The 26,461-nt window shown below is 43.7% G+C and overlaps 1 protein-coding gene across 4 annotated transcripts in view; it reads left to right on the forward strand.

Annotated features, from left to right (window-relative positions):
• The window catches only part of LOC143039420 (agrin-like), a 375,875-nt gene that overhangs the window by 349,175 nt on the left and 239 nt on the right, over nucleotides 1-26,461 (forward strand). For all 4 annotated transcript variants that reach the window (XM_076209437.1, XM_076209440.1, XM_076209439.1 and 1 more), the window contains 3 exons: nucleotides 24,270-24,459; nucleotides 25,911-26,058; nucleotides 26,331-26,461. The exon at nucleotides 26,331-26,461 is cut by the window's right edge and continues 239 nt beyond it. In XM_076209437.1, the coding sequence (XP_076065552.1) occupies nucleotides 24,270-24,459; nucleotides 25,911-26,058; nucleotides 26,331-26,461 (469 nt within the window). The remainder of the gene's footprint in view (nucleotides 1-24,269; nucleotides 24,460-25,910; nucleotides 26,059-26,330) is intronic.

Here is a 26,461-nt window from a genome sequence, read left to right on the forward strand (position 1 = left end):
CCCCACCCCCCCGCCCATTCCTCCTCATGCAATCACAACATCATCCATATACAACCATTCTCCACTCACCTCTGTCTTCCGTCCTCTCCCTTCCTTCCTCAACAGACATTCCCCTTTTCCCCAAAGCCCCCTTCACTCCATCCATCCACCTCATCCTAGGACGTCCCCTCATGTTCACTCCCTCCACATCTGCCTTCCATACCTCTTTTACTAGTCTTTCTTCACTCATTCTTTCCATGTGTCCAAACCATCCTAATATTCTTTCATCAACCCTATCTCCCAAATCCTTTTTCACCCCTGTTCTCCTCCTCACCTCCTCATTTCTCACTCTATCCAGCCTAGTAACCCCCACCATACTTCTCAGACACCTCATCTCAAACACATTCAAACTCCTTCTCTCTTCTTCTCTTATGTTCCACGTTTCTGCCCCATACAGTGCTGTTGGCACAATCACTCCTTCATACAGTCTCCTCTTCGCATCCATTCCTAAATGTCTATTCCTCATTACACTCTTTAATCCACCAAGGCATTTACTCGCTTCTCTCAATCTACATTCTACCTCCACCTTCACTCCACCTTTTCCTGCTACACTTGCACCCAAGTATCTAAAACTATCCACTTCCTCCAGTCGCTCTCCCTTAATGTTCACTTCCAGTCTACTGCCACTTTCACCCCTTGTACATCTCATCACCTTACTTTTACCCACATTTATATTTGGTACAAAACTGTTACAAGTTAAATATAAACTAAAGTAGTACTTGGGGAGGTTACAATAAATTTGGGGGAGATTTATTCCGTGGGTGGACTCTGTGGGAATCTGTCCCTTGTTCTTCTGGTGTTGCTTGTAGTGTGGGATTAATGTCCGCGGGCTGACTTGGTGATATTTTGTCCGTTCTTCTTTTGGAGTTGTATGTGGTTGTGACCGAGTGTCCATGTGGAGTAGCCAGAGCCAGTGAAGTAATTACATTTTGTATATTCATGGTGGAGGCTTTCTAAAATCTCCAACCAGTGGCTTTGGCAGAGTCGAGGATCTGAGTGTTGTCGACTAAGATCTGCCTGGACAAAATAGTAGAATGTGTATCTAAAAATGGTTCTTTGGGGCTCCGTTCTGTAAATGGCAAGTGAGGCGTCTGGAAAGAAGTTGTCATTCCTGTATAGGAAGATGGACGACGCTTACAGTCTTCGTACAGGCCAATAAATTCATACACGAGTTTACTTCTTTTGAGGGGGTTTTGGGCATGGAAAGGGTTATTTTCTTAAGATGAGGTTAGAGGTTTTGAGGTTCTTATAGAAAATATGGAGCTCCAACTTGTCCTCAGGGTCTGTGGGGGCAGGTTCCACGTTCAACTATTTCCTTCAAGATTCTTTCATCAGCACGGTATAGTGTACTCACAAAGGATCTATAATGCAGAAGGATCGGGGGGCGTTTCTCACGGCGAAGATTGTTACTACTCAAATATGCGTCCATTTTTTGCATGATGATAGATATATATATTTATAATATATATATATATATATATATATATATATATATATATACAAAGTAATGTCGTAACACATTAGTAAATTTCAACAAAAACCCACTGTGTTGGATAAGAAGAAATGAAATAAATAGATTCCATATATTTCGATCACGGACTGTGATCCTCTTCAGTGGAATACAGAGTAGAGGAGCAAAAGGCATGTCTTATAAACAGTAAAAGAAGGAACATGGATAGGACTCAGGTAGCGTCTAATGCTTTGCGGGGCAGGTCACCCGCCTTCACCAGAGATGGTAGTAATTTGTTGACTGCCCAGGTGGTAATGCAGTCAGGTGACCATTGTCCATGAGATATATTGAAATTTGGAAATTTGTTAATCAAGGATGATTCTATTATTTTCCTTTTAAAACTGCACTTTGAATTGAAGATAATTTTTGCTTCATTCCAATCTATACGATGGCCTTCCTTGTCTGCGTGTTGGAAGACAGCGGAATTTTGGTGTGCATATTTGACTGAATTTCTGTGTTCTTGCATCCTGGTATGCAAATCTCTACCTGTTTGTCCCCAATATACATCATAATAATCCGAGCATGGAAGTTTATACACACCTATGCCTTTTGCTCCTCTACTCTGTATTCCACTGAAGAGGATCACAGTCCATGATCGAAATATATGGAATCTATTTATTTCATTTCTTCTTATCCAACACAGTGGGTTTTTGTTGAAATATATATATATATATATATATACATATATATATATATATATATATACATATATATGTATATAATATATACATATATATATATATATATACATATATACTCGTGTATTCTCATACGAATATATAATGTTAGCACGTTTGTATGCTTACATATATATAGATAGATTAAGAAATGCTCGGTAATGTTTGCAGTCATAAATACATGTGTATGCATTACACGTGCAGACATGGAATTACGCATATCAATATGCTCTAGGCATGTAAGGGTAAACAAGGAATCAGAGATATATTTCGAGTCCACTTAAGCTTTTGGAACCTATTAAAGGGGCAGATAAAGATTGAAAGCATATTATAACCTCCTTAGCTCGCCTCCCTTATTAGTGACGTCAAGGCAAGAATAGATCTTGAACATCCGGGATCTCTCGGGACCACATCAACGGATATGACGCAACAAGGTCGCGATGACGTCATCTCAGGTCAGCTGATCAAATTGGGTTAGCGGCAGGCGCCGTGCGAGTTAAATCAACTTTGAGTTTATCTCACGGTTAACCCCATCCTTACCTTTTGGCACTTTTTCTTGTGTTTCCGTCTGTCGCCAGGTGATTTTATTTGCTTATATGGCATTCTGAGTTGTTATAGCCTTGTCAAGCCTAACAAAATTAAATCCCTTTAGTGCCTCGGAGTATTTCTCCTGACTATCGCCCGGGGATTTTATTCCGTTGGGCGGGATTAAACTGTTGTGATTCAGATTCTATGTTGAATATGTATTTCATTATTGAATTTAGTTACCGTGTTCCATCAATAATAATAATAATAATAATAAAAAAATATATATTTTACTTGCTTTAACTCCACCACACTATCAGTGAAGGAATATTTTTCGTAGCCTACGGACCAGAGTCACATATTTTTTTTTATGATTGGAATGTTTCTGAAGATAGGATATATGTGCGCTGGGGGTAACTTGAGTCGTTCACCTGGTGTGGGGTGGGGGCGGTTGGGGCGGGTACAGCGAAGTGCATCCGCGGCGGGGGGGGGGTGGGTCCTGTGGGAGAGATAGGGCGGGTTTGGGGGGTTGGGTGGCGTTTGCGGTGGTGATGGGGGGGTAGTGATGATGCGGATGGTGTTGGTGGGGCATGCTGGCTTGTGGTGCTAGGGGTGCTGCTGGATGGTGGTGGTGGTGGTGGTGGTGGTGGTGGTGGGTGGTGGTGGTGGGTGGTGGTTGTAGTGTTGGTGGGTGGTGATAGTGGTGGTGGTGGTGGGTGTGAGGTGGTGGTGGTGGATGGTGGCGGGTGGTGGTGGATGGTGGTGGGTGGGGGGGTGGGTGCTGGTTGTGATGGAGTGGTGGTGGGGGTGGGGTGCTGGTGCTGGTTAGGTGTTGCTGGTGATGGTGTTGTTGTGGAGGTGGTGCTGGTTTGGTGATGGTGATGGTGGTGGTGGTGGGGGGTGATGGTGTGGTGGTGGTGTGTGTGGGGTGGCGGTGGGTAGTGGAGTGATGGTGATGGTGGGTGTGGGTCGTGGAGCTGGTCGAGGTCCGGTTGATGGTCATGGTGATGGTTGGTTGGGTGTGGGGGTGTGCTGGTCAGTGGTGCTGGTGATGGTACTGCTGGTGGTGAATGGTCGAGTGCTGGTAGTGGGGATGGTGATGGTCGGGGTGGTGGGTTGTGGTGGTGGGGGTGATGTGGTGGTGGTGGTGGTGGTGGTGGTTGTGGTGGTGGTGGTGGGTGGTGGTGGTGGTGGGTGGTGGTGGTGGTGGTGGTGTGGTGGGGTGATGGTGGTGGGGGGGGGGTGGTGGTGAGGAGGGTGGTGGTGCTGGTCTTTAGTTGCTGGGTGATGGTGTTGGTGTGTGATGGAGTGGTGTGGTGCTGGGATGGGGGTGGTCGTGGTATGGTGATGGTGATGGTTGTGGGGTTGAGGTTGGGTAGTGGTGATGGGGGTGGGGTGGTGGTGGAGGTGGGGATGGTGGGGGGTGGGTGGTGAATGGTGGTGGAGGGGGTGGTGGTGGTGGGTGTGTGTGGTGTGGTGGGTGTGGTCGTGGTGCTGGTAGTGGTGCTGTGATGGTAGCTGTTTGGTGGGGGTGATGGGGTGTGCTGGTAGTGGCTGGTGGGTCTGTGGTATGGGTGTGGTCGTGGTGCTGGTAGTGGTGCTGGTGAATGGTGTTGGTGGTGGTGTTGGGGGGGATGGTGGTGGTGGTAGTTGGAGGTGGTGGAGGTGGGTGGTGGTGGTGGTGGTGGTGGTGGGTGGTGGTGGTGGTGGTGGTGGTGGGTATGGTGGTGGTGGTGGTTGTGGTGGTGGTGGTGTTGGTGATTGTGGTGGGTGTGGGTAGTGGTGATGGTAGTGGGATGTTGATGGTGGTGTTGGTGGTGTGGGGTGTGATTCTGCGGATGGTGAGTTTGCTGGTTATGGGATGGTAGTCGTTGGATGGTCGTGGTCGCGGTAGTGGGGATGGTGGTGGTGATGGTGGTGATTGATGGGTTGTGGTAGTGGTGGTGGTCGTAGTGGGTTGTGATGGTGGTGGGTGGTGATGGTAGTGGGTGGTGATTGTGGTGATGATGGTAGTGGTGATGATGGTGGTGATGGTAGTGGTGATGGTGTTTGTGATGATGGTGGTGGTGATGGTTGGTAGTGGTGGTGGTAGTGGTAGTGGTGGTGGCAGTGGTAGTGGTGATGGTAGTGGTGATGGTAGTGGTATTGGTGGTAATGGTAGTGGTGATGGTCATGGTTGTGGATGGTGATGGTAGTGGTGATGGTAGTGGGAGTGGTAGTGAAGATGGTAGTGGTGATGGTAGTGGTGATGGTAGTGGTGATGGTGGGTGGTAGTGGTGATGGTAATGGTAGTGGTGATGGTAGTGGTGATGGTGGGGTGATGGTGCTGGTGATGGTAGTGGGGATGGTAGTGGTAGTGGTGATGATAGTGATGGTGGTGGTGATGGGAGGGGTGATGATGTTGGTAATGGTAGTGGTGATTGTTGATGGTCGTGGTGATGGTAGGGTAATGGTGATATGGTCGTGGTGATGGTGATGGTAGTGGTGATGGGTGATGGTAGTGGTGATGGTAGTGGTATGGTGATGATAGTAGTGATATGGTGATGATGGTAATGGTGGTGGTATGGTAGTGATGGTAGTGGTGTGGTGGTGGTATGGTGGTGATGGTAGTGGTGTGGTGGTGGTAGTGGTGGTGGTAGTGGGAATGGTAGTGGTGATGGTAATGGTGATGGTGGTGGTAGTGGTGATGGTGATGGTGATGGAAGTGGTGATGGTAATGGTACTGGTGGTGATTGTGGTGATGGTAGTGGTAGTGGTGATGGTGATGGAGGTGATGGTGATGGTCGTGGTGATGGTGATGATGTTGTGGTGATGGTCGTGGTGATGGTGTATGGTAGTGGTGATGGTGATGGGAGTGATGATGGTAATGGTGATTGGTGATGGTAGTGGTGGTGGTGATGGTAGTGGTGATGGTGGTGTAATCATGGTAGTGACGGTAGTGTTGGTGGTGACGGTAGTGTTGGTGGTGATGATAGTGGTGGTGGTGATGGTAGTGGTGATAGTAATAGTAGTGGTGGTGATGGTAGTGTTGGTGGTAATGGTAGTGGTGGTGATGGTGGTGATGGTACTAGTGCTGGTGATGGTAGTGGTGATGGTAATGGTGATGGTAGTGGTGATGGTAATGGTGATGGTAGTGGTGATGGTAGTGGTGGTGGTAATGGTGATGTTATTGGTGATGGTGATGGTGGTGGTGATGGTGATGGTAGTGGTGATTGGTGGTGGTGATGGTGATGTTCGTGGTGGTGATAGTTGTGGTGATGGTGATGATAGTGGTGATGGTGATGCCAGTGGTGATGGTGATGCTAGTGGTGATGTGATGGTAGTGGTGATGGTGATGGTAATGGTAGTGGTGATGGTAATGACGGTAGTGGTGGTAGTAGTGGTGATGGTGACGGTAGTAGTGGTGGTGATGGTGATGGTAGTGGTGGTTATGGTTGTGGTGGTGATGGTTGTGGTGATGATGATGATGCTGGTGGTGGTGATGATGGTAGCGGTGGTGGTGATAGTGATGGTAGTGGTGATGGTGGTGGTAGTAGTGGTGGTGGTGATGGTGATGGGAGTGGTGATGGTGACGGTGGTAGTGATGGTGATGGTAGTGGTGATGGTGGTGACGGTAGTGGGTATGGTAATGGTAGTGTTGATGGTAGTGGTGCTGGTAATGATGGTGGTGGTGGTGATGGAAGTGGTGATGATGATGGTGGTGGTGATGGTAGTGGTGGTGATGGTGGTGGAGTTGGTAGTGGTGGTGCTGGTGATGACAGTTGTGATGGTGGTAGTGATGGTGACGGTAGTGGTGATGGTAGTGATGATGGTGATGTTAGTTGTGATTGTGATACTCGTGGTGATGGTGGTGGTAGTGGTGATGGTGATGGTAGTGTTGATAGTGGTAGTATGGTGGTGGTAGTGGCAGTGGTGATGGTGATGATGATGTTAGTGGTGATGGTGATGCTAGTGGTCGTGGTGATGGTGATGCTAGTGGTCGTGGTGATGGTGATGCTAGTGGTCGTGGTGATGGTGATGCTAGCGGTCGTGGTGATGGTGATGGTGATGGTAGTGGTGATGGTCGTGGTGACTGGTGATGGTGATGGTAGTGGTGATAGTGATGGTAGTGGTGATGGTTATGGTAGTGGTGATGGTGATGGTAGTAGTGATGGTGATGGTAGTGGTGATGGTAGTGGTGATGGTAGTGGTGATAGTGACGGTAGTGGTGATGGTAGTGGTGATGGTGATGGTAGTGGTGGTGGTGATGGTGATGGTAGTGGTGATGGTAGTGGTGATGGTAGTGGTGATGGTGGTAGTGGTGATGGTGATACTAGTGATGATGGTGGTGCTAGTGGTGATGGTGATGCCAGTGGTGATGGTGATGCTAGTGGTGATGGTGATGTCAATGGTGATGGTGATGCCAGTGACGATGGTGATGGTAGTGGTGATGGTAGTGATGATGGTGATGCTAGTGGTGATAGTGATGCCAGTGGTGATGGTGATGCTAGTGGTGATGGTGATGATAGTGGTGATGGTAGTGGTGATGGTGGTGATAGCGGTGATGGTGATGGTAGTGGTGATGGTGGTAGTGGTGATGGTGATGGTAGTGGTGATGGTGGTGGTGATGGTGACCGTGGTAGTGGTGATGCTAGTGGTGATGGTGATGTCAATGTTGATGGTGACGATACTGACGATGGTGATGGTAGTGATGATGGTAGTGATGATGGTGATACTAGTGGTGATGGTGATGCCAGTGGTAATGGTGATGCTAGTGGTGATGGTGATGGTGATGGTGGTGGAGATGGTAGTGGTGATGGTGGTGATGGTAGTAGTGGTAGTGGTGGTGGTGGTGGTGGTGATGGTACTGGTGGTGGTGATGGTGCTGGTAGTGGTGAATGGGTGATGATGGTGATGATAGTGATGATGGTGTTGGTAGTGGTGATGGTAGTGGTGTTGGTGGTAGGTAGTGGTAGTGATGGTGGTGGTGGTGATGGTGGTGGTAGTGGTGATGATGATGGTAATGGTGGTGGTGGTAGTGATGGTGATGATGATGGTAGTGGTGGTGATGGTAGTGATGGTGGTGTTGGTGATGGTAGTGATGGTGGTGTTGGTGATGGTAGTGGTGGTGGTGATGGTAGTGGTGGTGATGGTAGTGGTGGTGATGGTGATGGTGATGATGATGTTAGTGGTGATGGTGATGCTAGTGGTCGTGGTGATGGTGATGCTAGCGGTCGTGGTGATGGTGATGGTGATGGTAGTGGGGGTGGCATTAGTAGTGATGGTGGTGGTGATGGTAATTGTAGTGGTGGTGATGATGATGGTAGTGGTGATGGTTGTGGTCATGGTGATGGTAGTGGTGATGGAGTGGTGATGGTAGTGGTGATGGTGCTGGTAGTGGTGGTGGTGTGGTGATGGGTAGTGGTGATGGTAGTGGTGATGGTGATGGTAGTGGTGGTGATGGTAGTGTTGATGGTGATGGTAGTGGTAGTGGTAGTGGTAGTGGTGGTAGAGGTGATGGTGTTGGTATTGGTGATGGTGATGGTAGTGGTGATGATGTGGTGATGGTGATGATAGTGGTGATGGTGATGGTAGTGGTGATAGTGATGGTAGTGGTGATGGTTATGGTAGTGGTGATGGTGATGGTAGTAGTGATGGTGATGGTAGTGGTGATGGTAGTGGTGATGGTAGTGGTGATAGTGACGGTAGTGGTGGTAGTGGTGATAGTGATATTAGTGGTGGTGGTAGTGATGATGGTGATGCTAGTGGTGATAGTGATGCCAGTGGTGTTGGTGATGCTAGTGGTGATGGTAGTGGTGATGGTAGTGGTAGTGGTGATGATGGTAGTGGTGATGGTAGTGGTGATGGTGGTAGTGATGGTGATGGTGATGGTGATGGTAGTATTGATGGTGGTGGTGATGGTAGGATGGTGGTGGTGGTGGGATGGTGGTGGTAGTGATGGTGATGGTGATGGTAGTGGTGATGATGATGGTGATGTTAGTTGTGTTGGTGATGGTAGTGTTGATGGTGATGGTAGTGGTGATGGTGATGGTAGTGGTGATAGTGATGGTAGTGGTGATGGTAGTGCTAGTGGTGATGGTGATGGTGGTGGTGGTGCTGGTGGTGGTGCTGGTGGTGGTGCTGGTGGTGGTGCTGGTGGTGGTGATGATGATGGTGATGGTAGTGGTGATGGCGGTGATAGCGGTGATGGTGAAGGTACTAGTAGTGGTAATGGTGGTGGTGCTATGGTGCTGGTGGTGGTGATGGTAGTGGTGATGGTAGTGATAGTGGTGGTGATGGTAGTGATAGCGATGATGGTGATGATGGTGAAGGTGCTGGTGGTGATGGTGGTGCTAGTGGTGTTGGTAGTGGTGCTGGTGGTGGTGATGGTGATGGTTGTGGTGATGGTGATGATGTTGTGGTGATGGTGGTGATGATGGTGATGGTAGTGATGATGGTGATGGTAGAGATGGTGGTGATGGTGATGATGGTAGTGGTGGTAATGATGGTAGTGGTGATGGTGATGATTGTAGTGGTGATGGTGATGATGGTAGTGGTGATGATGATGCCAGTGACGATGGTGATGATATGATGGTAGTGATTATGGTGATGGTGGTGATAGTGTGATGGTGTGATGTGATGGTGTGATAGTGGTGATGGTAGTGGTGATGGTAGTGGTGATGGTAGTGGTGATGGTAGTGGTGATGGTAGTGGTGATGGTAGTGGTGATGGTAGTGGTGATGGTAGTGGTGATGGTAGTGGTGATGGTGATGATGGTGATGATGGTGATGGTGGTGATGGTGGTGGTGGTGGTGGTGGTGATGGTAGTGGTAATGGTGATAATGGTGGTGATGGTAGTGGTGATGGTGGCTGTGATGGTAGTGGTGATGGTAGTAGTGATGGTGATGGTAGTGGTGATGGTAGTGGTGATGGTAGTGGTGATAGTGGTAGTGGTGATGGTGGTGATGGTAGTAGTAGTGATGGTGGTGATGGTGGTGGTAGTGGTGGTAATAGTGATGGTGGGGGTAGTGGTGGTAGTGGTGATGATGGTGGTGATGGTGTTGGTAGTGGTGGTGGTGATGGTGGTAGTGGTGGTGATGGTGGAAGTGGTGGTAGTGGTGATGGTAGTGGTTATAGTAACGGTAGTGGTGTGGGTAGTGGTGATGGTGATGGTAGTAGTGGTGATGATGGTGATGGTAGTGGTGATGGTAGTGGTGATGGTAGTGGTGATAGTGACGGTAGTGGTGATGGTAGTGGTGATGGTGATGGTAGTAGTGGTGGTGATGGTGATGGTAGTAGTGGTGGTGATGGTAGTGTTGATGGTGATGGTAGTGGTGATGGTGATGGTAGTGGTGATAGTGATGGTAGTGGTGGTGGTGGTGATAGTAATGGTAGTTGGTGATGGTAGTTGATGATGGTAGTTGGTGATGGTGGTGGTGATGGTTAGTGGTGATGGGTGATGGTGATGGTAGTGGTGATGGTAGTGATGATGGTGATGCTAGTGGTGATAGTGATGCCAGTGGTGATGGTGATGCTAGTGGTGATGGTGATGTCAATGTTGATGGTGATGATAGTGACGATGGTGATGGTAGTGGTTATTGTAGTGATGATGGTAGTGATGATGGTGATACTAGTGGTGATGGTGATGCCAGTGGTAATGGTGATGCTAGTGGTGATGGTAGTGGTGATAGTGACGGCAGTGGTGATGGTAGTAATGGTGGTGATTGTGGTAGTGGTGATGGTGATGGTAGTGGTGGTGGTGATGGTGTTGGTAGTGGTTATGGTGGTGGTGATGGTGGTGATAGTGGTGATTGTGGTGGTTGTGATGGTAGTGGTGATGGTAGTGGTGATGGTGGTGGTGATAGTGATGGTGATGGTGGTGGTGATGGTAGTGGTGATGGTGGTGGTGATGGTAGTGGTGGTGATGGTAGTGGTGATGGTGATGGTAGTGGTGATGGTGATGGTAGTGGTGGTGGTGATGGTGGTGGTAGTGGTGGTGGTGATGGTGGTGGTAGTGGTGGTGGTGGTGATGGTAGTGGTGGTGGTGGTGATGGTAGTGGTGGTGGTGGTGGTGGTGGTGATGGTAGTGGTGATGGTGATGGTGGTGGTGATGGTAATGGTAGTGAGGATGGTGATGGTAATGGTAGTGGTGGTGATGGTGATGGTGATGGTAAGAGTGATGGTGGTGGTGATGGTAGTGGTGATGGTAGTTGTGATAGTGGTGGTAGTCGTAGTGGTGGTGATGATGGTTTTGGTGGTGGTGATGGTAGCGGTGGTAATGGTGATGGCAGTGGTGGTAATGGTGATGGTAGTGGTGATGGTTGTGGTGATGGTAGTGGTGGTGATGGTAGTGGTGATGATGCTGGTGGTGATGGTAGTGGTGATAGTGGTGATGGTAGTAGGTGGTGGTGGTGATGGTAGTGGTGGTAGTGGTGATGGTAGTAGGTGGTGGTGGTGACGGTAATTATGGTGGTGGTAGTGGTGATGGTGATGGTAGTGGTGATGGTAGTGGTGATGGTAGTGGTGATGGTAGTGTTGGTAGTGGTAATGATAGTGGTGATGGTGATTGCAGTGATGGTGGTGATGACAGTGATGGTGATGGTAGTGGTGATGGTAGTGGTGATGGTGGTAGTGGTGATGGTGATGGTAGTGGTGATGTTGCTGGTAGTGGTGGTGATGGTAGTGGTGCTGGTGATGGTAGTGGTGATGATCGTGGTGATGGTGATGGCAGTGATGGCAGTGATGGTGATGGTAGTGGTGATGGTAGTGGTGATGGTAGTGGTGAGTGGTGATGGTGATGCTAGTGGTCGTGGTGATGGTGATGCTAGCGGTCGTGGTGATGGTGATGGTAGTGGGGGTGGCATTAGTAGTGATGGTGGTGGTGATGGTAATTGTAGTGATGGTGGTGGTGATGGTAAATGTAGTGGTGGTGATGATGATGGTAGTGGTGATGGTTGTGGTGATGGTGATGGTGAAGGTGATGGTGATGGTGATGGTGATGGTGATGGTAGTGGTGATGGTGATGGTGATGGTAGTGGTGATGGTGATGGTGATGGTAGTGGTGATGGTGATGGTGATGGTAGTGGTGATGGTGATGGTGATGATGGTAGTGGTGATGGTAGTGGTGATGGTGATGGTAGTGGTGATAGTGATGGTAGTGGTGATGGTTATGGTAGTGGTGATGGTAGTGGTGATGGTGATGGTGGTGGTGATGGTAGTGGTGATGGTAGTGGTGATAGTGACGGTAGTGGTGATGGTAGTGGTGATGGTGATGGTAGTAGTGGTGGTGATGGTGATGGTAGTGGTGATGGTGATGGTAGTGGTAAAAGTAGTGGTGATCTGGTGATGATAGTGGTGATGGTGGTGGTGGTGGTGCTGGTGGTGGTGCTGGTGGTGGTGCTGGTGGTGGTGATGATGATGGTGATGGTAGTGGTGATGGCGGTGATAGCGGTGATGGTGAAGGTACTGGTGGTGGTAATGGTGATGGTGCTATGGTGCTGGTGGTTGTGATGGTAGTGGTGATGGTAGTGATAGTGGTGGTGATGGTAGTGGTGATGGTAGTGGTGATGGTGATAGTAGTGCTGATGGTGGTGGTGATGGTGGTAGTGTTGATGGTAGTGGTGGTAATGGTGATGGTAGTGGTGATGATGGTGATGATGGTGATGATGGTGATGATGGTGATGGTAGTGGTGATGGTAGTGGTGATGGTAGTGGTGATGGTAGTGGTGATGGTAGTGGTGATGGTAGTGGTGATGGTAGTGGTGATGGTAGTGGTGATGGTAGTGGTGATGGTAGTGGTGATGGTAGTGGTGATGGTAGTGGTGATGGTAGTGGTAGTAGTGATGGTAGTGGTGGTGGTGAAAGTAGTGATGGTAGTGGTGATGGTTGTGGTCATGGTGATGGTGAAGGTGATGGTGATGGTGGTGATGGTGGGGTGATGGTAATGGTAGTGGTGATGGTGATGGTAGTGGTGATGGTGGTAGTGGGTGATGGTAGTGGGTGATGGTGATGGTAGTAGGTGATGTTTTGATGGTGTAGTGATGGTGGTGGTAGATGTTGGTAGTGTTGGTGGTAGTGCTGATGGTGATGGTAGTGCTAATGGTGGTGATGGGGGTGATGGTGTTGATGGTAGTGGTGATGGTGTGGTGTGGTATGGTGTGGTAGTGGTGTGGTGATGGTATTGGTGGTGGTGATGGTCGTGGTAGTGGTGATGGTGAAGGTCGTGGTGATGATGGTGATGGTGGTGGTAGTGGTGATGGTGAAGGTCGTGGTGGTGATGGTGAAGGTCGTGGTGATGGTGAAGGTCGTGGTGGTGGTGATGGTGGTGGTGATGGTGATGGTGAAGGTCGTGGTGTGTGGTGGGGTGTGGTGATGGTAGTGGTGATGGTGATGGTAGTGGTGATGGTGGTGGTGTGTTGTGGTGATGGTAGTGGTGATGATGGTAGTGGTAGTTAGTGCTGATGGTAGTGGTAGTGGTGATGGGTGGTGGTGATGGTAGTGGTGATGGTGTGGAGATGGTAATGGTAGGTGGGTGATGGTAGTGGTATGGTAGTGGTAATGGTGGTGTTGGTGGTGGTGATGGTGGTAGTGGTAGTGGTGGATGGTAGTGATGATGGTGATGGTAGTGGTGATGGTCGTGGTGATGGGTGGTGGTGATGGTAGTGGTGATGGTGATGGTGGTGATGGTAGTCGTGATGGTGATGGTAGTGGTGATGGTGATGGTGATGGTGTGGTGGTGGTTATGGTGATGGTGATGGTGATGGTCGTGGGGATGGTGCTGGTAGAGGTGATGGTGAAGGTAGTGGTGGCTATGGAGATGGTAGTGGTAGTGATGGTAATGGTGGTAGTAGTGCTGGTAATGGTGATGGTTGCGTTGGTGGTGGTGATGGTAGTGTTGGTAGTGGTGATGATAGTGGTGATGGTGATGGCAGTGATGGCAGTGATGGTGATGGTAGTGGTGATGGTAGTGGTGATGGTAGTGGTGATGGTAGTGTTGGTAGTGGTAATGATAGTGGTGATGGTGATTGCAGTGATGGTGGTAGTGGTGATGGAAGTGGTAGATGGGGATGGTGATGGTGATGGTGATGGTAGGGGTGATGGTAGTGGTGATGGGAGTGGTGATGGTGGTAGTGGTATGGTGATGGTAGTGGTGATGGTAGTGGTAGTATTGATGGTGGTGGTGATGGTACATGGTGGTAGTGGTGATGGTGATGGTAGTGGTGATGGTAGTGGTGATGGTGTGGTGATGGTATGGTGATGGTAGAGATGGTATGGTGATGGTGGAGATGGTATGGTGATGGTAGAGATGGTATGGTGATGGTAGAGATGGTATGGTGATGGTAGAGATGGTGATGTGATGGTAGTGGTGATTGTGGTGGTGATGGCAGTGATGGTGGTGGTGATGGTGGTGGGAATGAGGGTGGTGGTGATGGTAGTGGTGACGGTAATGGTAATGGTGATGCAGATGGTAGTGGTGTGGGTGGTGGTAGTGGTGATGGTGAATGGTCGTGTGATGGTAGTGGTGATGGTAATGGTAGTGGTGATGGCGTGGTGATGGTGATGGTAGTGGTGATGGTAGTGTGATGTGGTATGGCGATGGGATGGTAAAGATGGTAATGGTAGTGGTGGTAGTAGTAGTAGTGGTGATGGTGTTAGTAGTGGTGATGGAGATGGTAGTGGTAGTGATGGTAATGGTGGTAGTGGTTATGGTTGGTGTGAAGGTGGTGGTGTGTGGTGGTAGTGGTGATGGTGAAGGTGGTGATGGTGTTGGTAGTGGTGATGGTGGTAGTGGTGATTGTGGTGATGATAGTAGAGGTGATGGTGGTGGTGATGGTAGTGGCGGCGGTGATGGTGGTGTTGGTGATGGTAGTGGTAGTGGTGATGGTAGTGGTGATGGTGTGGTAGTGGTGATTGTGATGGTCGTGTAATGGTAGTGGTGATGGTGGTGGTATGGTGAGATGGTGATAGTAGTGGTGATGGTGATGGGTGGTGATGGTGATGGTGGTGATGGGTGGTAGTGGTAGTAGGTGGTGGTAGTGGATGGTGATAGTGGATGGTGATGGTAGTGGTGATGGTGTTGGTAGTGGTGATGGTGTTGGTAGTGGTGGTTGGTGATGGTGATGGTAGTGGAGATGGTGATGGTAGTGGTGGTCGTGGTGATGGTCGTGTGTGGTATGGTCGTGGTATGGTGATGGTAGTGGTGATGGTAGTGGTAGTGGTGATTAGTGGTGATGGTAGTGGTGATGGTGATGGTCTGGTAGTGATGGTAATGGTCGTGGTGATGGTAGTGGTGATGGGGTGGTATGGTGTAGGTGATGGTGATGGTAGTGGTGATGGTGGTGGTGGTGATGGTAGTGCTGGTGTGGTAATGGTGATGGTCGTGGTCATGGTGATGTGGTGATGGTGATGGTAGTGGTTTGGTAGTGGTGATGGTAGTGGTGATGGTGTTGGTAGGGTGATGTGGTGATGGTGTGGTGGTGGTATGGTGATGGTGGGTATGGTGATGGTGGTGGGTGTGGTGATGGTATGGTGTGGTGATGGTATGGTGATAGTCGATGGTGATGGTAGTGGTGATGGTGTGGTCGTGGTGCTGGTAGTGGTGATGGTGTGATGGTGTGGTAGTGGTGATGGTAGTGGTGATGGTAGTGGTGATGGTGGTAGTGGTGTGTATCATGGTGATGGTAGTGGTGTGGTGATGTGTGTGGTGATGTGGTAGTGGTGATGGTAGTTGATTAGTGGTGATGGTAGTGATGATGGTATGGTGATGGTAGTGATGGTTGTGGTGATGGTAGTGATGATGGTGATGGTGTGGTGATGGTATGGTGATGGTGTGGTTGATGGTAGTGATGTAGATCACTTGTGGTGATTGGTAGTGGAGGATGGTGATGGTAGTGGTGATGGTGATGGTAAATTGGTGATTACTATGATGGTGATGGTAGTGGTATGGTATGGTAATGTGGTGATGGTGTTTGGTAGTGGTAAATGGTGATGGGGAGATGGTAGTGGTTTTGATGTTGGTAATGGTTGTGGTGATGGTAAGGTGGTGATGGTATGGTGATGTTAGTGGTGAATTGGTAGTGGTGATGATGCTGGTATTGATGGTAGTGGTGGTGATGGTTTGGGGTGGTGGTGGTAGTGATGGTGAAGGGTGGTGGTGGTGGGAAGGTGGTGATGGTGGGGTAGGTGATGGTGATGGTATGATGTGATGGTGATGGTAGTGGGTGATGGTGGTGGTGGTAGTGTGATGTGGTGGTGTGGGATGGGTGATTTGTATGGTGATGGTATAGGGTATGGTAGTGGTAATGGTGGTAGTGGTGTGGTGGTGTAGTGTGAGATGGTAGTGGTGATGGTGATGGTAGTGGTGATGGTGATGGTAGTGAATGTATGGTCTTGATATTGTGGTGCTGTTATGGCATTGATGGTAGTGGTATGGTTAATTGATGGTAGTGGTGATGTATGGTGATGTACTTTAATGGTGATGGTAGTGGTAGTTATGGTGATGGTAGTGGTGATGGTCTGTGATGGTGATGGTCGTGGTGATATTATCATGGTGGTAGTGGTGATGGTGAATGTGGTCTGGTGATGGTATGGTAGTGGTGTGGTAATGTAGTGGTATGGTGATGGTAGTGGTGATGGTATGTAGTTCTGGTGATGGTAGTGGTGATGGTGGTGGTTGGTTCATGTATGGTAGTGAATGGTATTGGTAGTGGTGATTAGTGGTGATGTTGTATGGTTTATCATGGTATGGTAGTGGTATATATTTCCATTATGGTTTCATAACTATTATCATTATGGTCTAAATCATTACTGGTTACTGGTCTTTTACTATCATCATTATTCATGTATTAGATTACTCATGGTATTACTATTAATTTCTTACTTTATCATTAATTAATTACTTGGTATCATTACCATTATCATTACTATTATCATTAATCTTTATCTTATTCATTACTTTTACCATTATCATTCATTTCCATTATCATTACTATTATCATGTTTCCATTACTATTATCATTACTATTACCATTATCACTATTACTGTTATCATTATCATTACTATTATCATTACTTTTACCATTATCATTACTATTTATTATTATCATTACTATTATTTACTATTACTATACTACTGTCATTATCATTGCATTTACTATTATCATTACTATTATCATTACTATTATCATTACTGTTATCAGTATCATTACCATTATCATTACTTTTATCATTACTATTACCATATCTATTATCATTATTATTACCATCATCATTATCAATCATTACTATTATCATTACTATTACCATTACTATTATCATTGCTATTACCATTACTATTATCATTACTATTATCATTATTACTATTATCAATATTATCATTTCTATTATCATTATCATTACTATTACCATTATCATTACTGTTATCATTATCATTACTATACTATTATCATTATCATTACTATTATCATTATCAATACTATTATCATTACTATCACCATTATCATTACTATTACCATTATCATTACTATTATCATTATCATTACTATTATCATTACTATTATCATTGTCATTACTATTACCATTATCATTACTATTATCATTACTGTTATCAGTATCATTACCATTATCATTACTATTATCATTATCATTATCATTACTATTATCATTACTATTATCATTTTCATTACTATTATCATTACTTTTACCATTATCATTACTATTATTGTTATCATTACTATTATCATTACTATTACCATTATCACTACTATCATTACTGTTATCATTATCATTACTATTATCATTACGTTTACCATTATCATTACTATTATTATTATCATTACTATTATCATTACTATTACTATTATCACTAGTCATTATCATTACTATTACCATTATCATTACTATTATCATTATCATCACTATTACCATTATCATTACTATTATCATTATTATTACTATACTATTATCATTATCATTACTATTATCATTAGTATTACCATTATCATTACTATTACCATTATCATTACTATTACCATTATCATTACTATTATCATTATCATTACTATTATCATTATTATGATTGTCATTACTATTACCATTATCATTACTATTATCATTACTATTATCATTACTGTTATCAGTATCATTACCATTATCATTACTTTTATCATTACTATTACCATATCTATTATCATTATTATTACCATCATCATTATCAATCATTACTATTACCATTACTATTATCATTACTATTACCATTACTATTATCATTACTATTATCATTATTACTATTATCAATATTATCATTACTATTATCATTATCATTACTATTACCATTATCATTACTATTATCATTATCATTACTATACTATTATCATTATCATTACTATTATCATTATCATTACTATTATCATTACTATTACCATTATCATTACTATTATCATTATCATTACTATTATCATTACTATTATCATTGTCATTACTATTACCATTATCATTACTATTATCATTACTGTTATCAGTATCATTACCATTATCATTACTATTATCATTATCATTATCATTACTATTATCGTTACTATTATCATTATCATTACTATTATCATTACTTTTACCATTATCATTACTATTATTGTTATCATTACTATTATCATTACTGTTACCATAATCACTACTATCATTACTGTAATCATTATCATTACTATTATCATTACTTTTACCATTATCATTACTATTATTATTATCATTACTATTATCATTACTATTACTATTATCACTACTTTCATTATCAGTACTATTACTATTATCATTACTATTATCATTACTGTTATCAGTATCATTACCATTATCATTACTTTTATCATTACTATTACCATATCTATTATCATTATTATTACCATCATCATTATCAATCATTACTATTATCATTACTATTACCATTACTATTATCATTACTATTACCATTACTATTATCATTACTATTATCAATATTATCATTACTATTATCATTATCATTACTATTATCATTATCATTACTATTACCATTATCATTACTGTTATCATTATCATTACTATACTATTATCATTATCATTACTATTATCATTACTATTACCATTACCATTACTATTACCATTATCATTACTATTATCATTATCATTACTAGTATCATTACTATTATCATTGTCATTACTATTACCATTATCATTACTATTATCATTATTGTTATCAGTATCATTGCCATTATCATTACTATTATCAGTATCATTGCCATTATCATTACTATTATCATTACTATTACCATTATCATTACTATTATTGTTATCATTACTATTATCGTTACTATTACCATTATCACTACTATCATTACTGTTATCATTATCATTACTATTATCATTACTTTTACCATGATCATTACTATTATTATTATCATTATCATTACTATTATCATTACTATTACTATTATCACTACTGTCATTATCATTACTATTACCATTATCATACCATTATAATTACTATTATCATTGTCATTACTATTACCATCATTACTACTTCCATATCTATTATCATTACCATCATCAATCATTACTATTACCATTACTATTATCAATCAATCATTACTATCAATCATTACTATTATCATCAATCCATTAGAATTATTTATTATAATTTTCATTACTATTATCAATTATTACTATTATATTATTATCATTATTTTACTACTATTACACTGGGGAACACTCATTTTGTTGCATTTAAAAAAAGACTTCTATAGTCAACTTGAGTGTGCTGATTTCAAATCTGAAGTCGGGTTTTGTCTGCAAGCTACAGATTTTATGCAATTTGACATTTTTATTTATTTTTTGAATTTTCGTTATTATAGGAAATTGCAATATCAGCCACAATTCTTTTGTTCACTTGAATCTTAAAACAGTATGAAAGCAAATTCTGTACATTTATTAAGGCAAAATAAACAGAACATTAACAGAACATCTATCCCAAAGTTAGATTAGCATCCTTCAGAACATCACCACAGCTGATGGAAGCTTTTCAATTTCTTTGCGTATTTTTTTTTCAGGCAGGAATTTGCGTTTGTAACTTTTGCGTTTGTACATTTCATCTGGGCAATTTCGTTTAATGCTCCAGCAGTGGTCAGCCATCATACTTTTGTCCCAGCGCCCGTGGTAGCGTTCTTCCATGATCTTTAGGTCTTGGTGGAATCGTTCTCCTTGTTCGTCACTCACAGCCCCCAGGTTGTCAGGGAACTGATCAAGGTGGCTGTTCAAAAAATGAAGCTTGATGCTCATGTTGCACCCGAGATCACGAAAAGCGAGGAGCATTCTGTTCACAAGTTCACTGTAGTTCTCCGCCTTATTGTTTCCAAGGAAGTTCTGAACGACTGCCACAAAGGATAACCATGCTGCCCTATCTAAAGCGGTCATCTTAGCAACAAACTGATCATCACGAATTAGGGTTCGAATCTGTGGGCCATCAAACACGCCTGCTTTGATCTTCTGTGATGATGTGTTGGAAACATTCACCTTCGGTTTCCAGTGCCTTGACAAATTGTTTCATCAAACCTAATTTGATGTGAAGAGGAAAGATGATCTTATCTCTGTTTACAATTGGGTCTTGTATGATATTTGGCATGCCTGCTTCAAGGGTGTCACGAATAGGCCAGTCCTTCTGTACCCAATGTCTGTCTCGTGCTCGGCTGTCCCACATACAGAGGAAACATGGAAACTTGGTGAAACCTTTCTGTTGTCCAAGAAGAAAGTTGACCATCTTTAAGTCTACACAAATTATCCAATTGTGCTCATGATACTTTAATAAGTCCATGACCATTCTCATATCATCATAGTCTTCCCGCAAATGCACTGAGTGACCGACAGGTACTGCTCCATAAACATTGCCATTATGTAAAAGAACACACTTTAGACTGCGTTTTGAACTGTCTAAAAAGAGTCTCCATTCAGCAGGACTATAGTAAGGTACACCCAGTTCTTTGAGAAGCCCTGGGATGTCATGGCAGTAAACAAACTGTCTGTCTTTTGAAAAGAAGGTCACAAAAAGCTGGTCACGCTTTCTGAAATATGATACTTTTAACAGAGTGATCAACAAGATTTCTGCCTTGTAATCTTGATGCCAAAAGCTCTGCTGCTTTCTTTGAAAGACCTAAATCCCGCACTAAATCATTCAGTTCAGCCTGGGGAAGAGGCTTAGGGACGGGGAAAGGTTCAGTGTCTGAAGAACAGTCCTCCGATTGTGAACACTTTTCTGACAATTCACTGTCACAACTGTCTTGCTGGCTTGTATCATGTCCAATGTCTTTATCGTCCAATGAAGGCAAGCCTTTGAAAACTGGAACAGGTACTTCTTCAGAGTGCGGAACAGGCCGAATAGCTGAGGGAATGTTCGGATACGTAATCTTATGTCGGTTTTTCTTCCCAACACCCGTTGTGTTTACCATGCAGAAATAACAGTCAGTTACATGGTTGGTGGGTTCGCGCCAAATCATTGGAACTCCAAAAGGCAGACCTTTGCGTTTTCCTTTGGTCCAGTCTCGAAGCATTTCCTCACAATTGTGGCACACAACATGAGGAGCCCATTGCTTGTCTTGATCACCAAGATGAACTTCAAAATATGCCTTGTAGGCACGCTTGACGAACGAGGATATGTTACGTCTCTGACGATTGAGTGTGTAGCATCCACATATGTAGCAGAAGGCATCAGGCTTGTTTCTGCAATGATGTCTCATTCTGGAAGCCATGTTTGAACTGAAACAAAAGAAGAATGATCAAAATATTAGAAGCTATCTATATATATGGACGTTAAAATGCTTATACATGGTTTACGCAAGTTCACATATGTACAATTTTATTAACCTCAAATTGCATACAAACTAGAGCTTGTAGAGAAAAACTAATTTCAGATTTGAAATCAGCGCCTAAAACTCTTTCAAAATCCGTTAAAATATCCAATGCAACTCAAAGTTACTGAAAAAGTGTTCCCCTGTGTTATTATTGATTCTTAAGATATTCAGACGAGGTGGATAAGCATAAATGCTCTGTTAGAATTTGAGGACACAAGACCGTATGTAATTACTACCGTGACGCGTTAATTTTTAATGGGACTCGAATCACCCTCCACACGCTGGTGATAGCTTTTATAATTGTTACCATAACTATCAATAACACGGGGTATACTGATACGTGTAGTAGGTAAGAGTAATTAATATAATGGTAGTAATTGTGGTGGTGGTGGTGGTGGTGGTGGTGATGATGATGATGATGATGATGATGATGATGATGATGATGATGATGATGATGATGATGATGATGATGATGATGATGATGATGATGATGATGATGATAATGACGGTGACGGTAATGGTTATTGTGATGGTAATGGTGATGGTAATGGTGATGGTAATGGTGATGGTAATGGTAATGGTGATGGTAATGGTGATGGTAATGGTGATGGTAATGGTGATGGTAATGATGATGGTGGTGATGATGGTGGTGATGATGGTGGTGATGATGGTGGTGATGATGGTGGTGATGGTGGTGATGATGATGGTGGTGATGATGATGATGGTGGTGATGATGATGGTGGTGATGATGATGGTGGTGATGATGATGGTGGTGATGATGATGGTGGTAATGATGGTGGTGATGATGGTAATGATGGTGGTGATGGTGGTGGTGGTGATGGTGATGATGGTGGTGATGGTGGTGGTGATGGTGGTGATGATGGTGGTGATGATGGCGGTGGTGATGATGATGATGATGATGATGATGATGATGATGATGATGATGATGATGATGATGATGATGATGATGATGATGATGATGATTGTGGTGGTGGTGATGATGATGGTAGTGATGGTGGTGATGATGGTAGTGATGATGATGATGATGATGATGATGATGATGATGATGATGATGATGATGGTAGTGATGATGATGATGATGATGATGATGATGATGATGATGATGATGATGATGATGATGATGATGATGATGATGATGGTGGTGATGGTGGTTATGGTGGTGATGATGGTGGTGGTGATGATGGTGGTGGTGATGATGGTGATGATGGTGGTAGTGGTGATGATGGTGATGATGAATGTGGTGGTGATGAATGTGGTGGTGATGAATATGGTGATGATGATGGTGGTGGTGATGATGATGGTGGTGATGATGATGGTGGTAATGATGGTGGTAATGATGGTGGTGATGATGGTAATGATGGTGGTGGTGATGGTGATGATGGTGATGATGGTGGTGATGGTGGTGATGATGGTGATGGTGATGATGGTGGTGATGATGGTGGTGGTGATGGTAATGATGGTGGTGGTGATGGTGATGATGGTGATGATGGTGGTGATGGTGGTGATGATGGCGGTGGTGATGATGGTGGTGGTGATGGTAATGATGGTGGTGATGGTGGTGGTGATGGTGGTGATGGTGGTGATGGTGATGGTGATGATGGTGATGATGGTGATGGCGGTGGTGATGATGGTGGTGGTGATGATGGTGGTGGTGATGGTGGTGGTGATGATGGTGGTGGTGATGATGATGATGATGATGATGATGATGATGATGATGATGATGATGATGATGATGATGATGATGATGATGATGATGATTGTTGTGGTGGTGATGATGATGATGATGATGATGATGATGATGATGATGATGATGATGATGATGATGATGATGATGATGATGATGATGATGATGATGATGATGATGGTGGTGATGGTGGTGATGGTGGTGATGATGGTGGTGGTGATGATGGTGGTGGTGATGATGGTGGTGGTGATGATGGTGATGATGGTGGTAGTGGTGATGATGGTGATGATGAATGTGGTGGTGATGAATGTGGTGGTGATGAATGTGGTGGTGGTGGTGATGGAGTTTTTGATGTAGTATTGGTTGTAGTAGTGATGGTGGTGTTGATGGTATTGGAGTTACCGTAAAAATCACAGTACATGATATAATGAATATTAGTATTTATGTTACTACATGTCCTAAGATTAACTAGATCAGGCCTTTCTAGATGTCGGCAATTTTTTTTTTTTTTCAAGATGGGAACAGTCACTATAGGGAGAGGTTATAAATCTTTAATTGCTAATTAACCGTAGATTAACGCAAGTCATTTTAACAGAACCAGTCTTAACCTGCTTACTATGGTGACATTCCCTCAGCCGATTAAGTCAAGGGACTGAGGTTCGCACTTAACCTTTCCCCTGATTTGGTGAGCGCTTTCTATCGTTATAAACTAGAATTTTACTAGCTTTATTAGATATATTTATGAAAACTACTACTAGATTCTACAAGATAACCCACTAAGTTTAGATAAGCTTGTTTAGGAACTTAGAATTCTGTTTTCTAATGACAGAAAGCGTTCGCCAAGTCTGACGATTTCTTTTTTAGTTCTCCCCCTGTAACCCTATCAACCTCTCCTAAACCACGCCCCCTGCCCAGGCTATCCGAGCGTACATACAGAGGAGCTTCACCACACTCATGTTCCTTTGCAGCGACCGTGGTCAGTTGAACAACCACTACAACATCCGTTTTCGTTCTTCGGCTTCCAATGGCCTCCTGCTGTGGAGCAGCAAGGGCGGCGCTTTCAACGACGACTTCTTCGCCATCGTCATCAACAACGGCGTTGTCGAGATGGTCTACAACTTGGGTGGGACGCGTACGCAGCTTGCGATTCAGTCCAAGGTAAGTTAACGTTCTTTTCTTTTCTCTCTTTCTCTCTGTCTGTCTCTGTCTTTTTGACTCTGTCTATTTGTCTGTGTGTCTATATCTCTGTCTCTTTCTGTATGTTTATCTCTCTCTCTCACTTTCTCTCTCTCTCTCTCTCTCTCTCTCTCTTTTTCAGGTGTCCATGTGCAACAAGTCTTTGTTAACATTGATATTGATTAAAGCTGACAATTTCAGTCTGACACCAAATATTTGACTAGAAAGACATCTAGATACCACTATTTGAAAGCACGGGAGAAACGTCAGTAAAAGACCAATAACTCCTTTTGTATTGGGTGGCACTTTTCCTTTTATCCTTTCTGCCGCCAGACAATTTTATTCCATCTCCGTAGCATTCTATCGGTGGTAAGCTTGCGTTCGATTTCCGAACTGAGTTCAGTGTCTGTGGACCCGGCCGGTGGCTGTTGCCGACTTCATAGAAAACCTCAAGATGCTAATGTATTCTTAACCTCTCCATTCTGGTGTGATGTCAAGGAGATTAATGGAGATAGCTTGTTGATACTCACACTTGCATATATCAATTCCATTTTCCCCTTTGTAATGGGGGTGGACGATTGATTGATTGATTAATTAGAGTGGGCAAAAGCCCGGCACAGGGTCGTTAGACCATTCGTGCCACGGGATAAAATAGATAACGAGGTTAAGATATTAGATTCTAAAAATTAAAACAACTACAACGTTACTGTCTGATTAATTATCAAAATAACCTACGAAATATATACGAAACCTAGACATTAAGCAGCAAACCACACAAGAAGTAAGACTGCTAAAAAATCAAAGTAACAGTGACTGGGGGTGGCCGGGTCAAAGTATGCAATGATTACTTGTGAGAGAAAGATGCAGAAGAGAATTTTCAGTCATTTTTATCCCCGTCTTAAGGAAGAAGATTACTATTTTTTCTATGAATTATCACTATCGTTGTCATTATTATTTCGTCAGTTTTTATTTCATATAATTTGCTTATTAATTTTCAATTATCATTTACCTTTATCCACTTTTATTATCTATTACTATTTACCTCTTTGCTGATGTCTTATAGAAATGCATCACTACAGCGCGTTTCGTTGGTTGCAAATTATACTAACTTTGTTTACAACACTGTTTGCAAAACATAATAATTTTGCACTTCACTATAGAATATTGTCGGTTTGTTTTTTGATGGAGAATGTATTCCTAAAGTTTGTTGGTGAAGTTCATGATGATGCTGTACATATATTTGTGTATGTGTGTGTGCTTGAGCAACCATGCATGAGAGTTTACATGTATGCATATACTAGTACAGTAGACTTGCATCTCCCTCACCATTCTCCTTATTCCTACCTTCCTACTGACCCCATTTCCTATGCTCCTGAAAGCCATCTACCCTTCACTCCATGGGACAGTCAGACCTTGTCTTTTTACTTCAACAGGTACAGGTGGACGACGGGGAGTGGCACACGATCGTGGCACACCGGCGGAAACGCCTTGGGGTACTCCGCGTCGACTCTGAGCGACCCGTCAAGGGGTTGGCGCCCGTCGGGGCCAAGAGGCTCAATACCAATGGCAAGCTCTGGATAGGTGAGTCATCCCACTCCCTCTACACACCAATATATTATATATATACATATATATATACATATACATGTATATACATATATATACATACATGCATATATACATACATATACATACATATATACATACATATATACATACATATATACATATATATACATATATACATATACATGTATATACATACATATATACATACATACATATATACATATATATATATATATATATACACACGTTTCAACGGCATTATCATTCTTCTCTCTCCGGCACAGGTGGATTCCCGAAACTACCACCTGGACTTCCTTCTACATACTCAGATGGCTTCCAGGGTTGCATCGAATACGTGCAAGTGGACAACCGGGACCTAAATCTCGCTTCCTTTGGGAACTCTGCGTATATCCAA

This window comes from Oratosquilla oratoria, chromosome 26 (assembly GCF_046742065.1).
Source record: "Oratosquilla oratoria isolate Oo_2021 chromosome 26, ASM4674206v1, whole genome shotgun sequence".
In the NCBI taxonomy this organism is placed as follows: Eukaryota; Metazoa; Arthropoda; class Malacostraca; order Stomatopoda; family Squillidae; genus Oratosquilla; species Oratosquilla oratoria.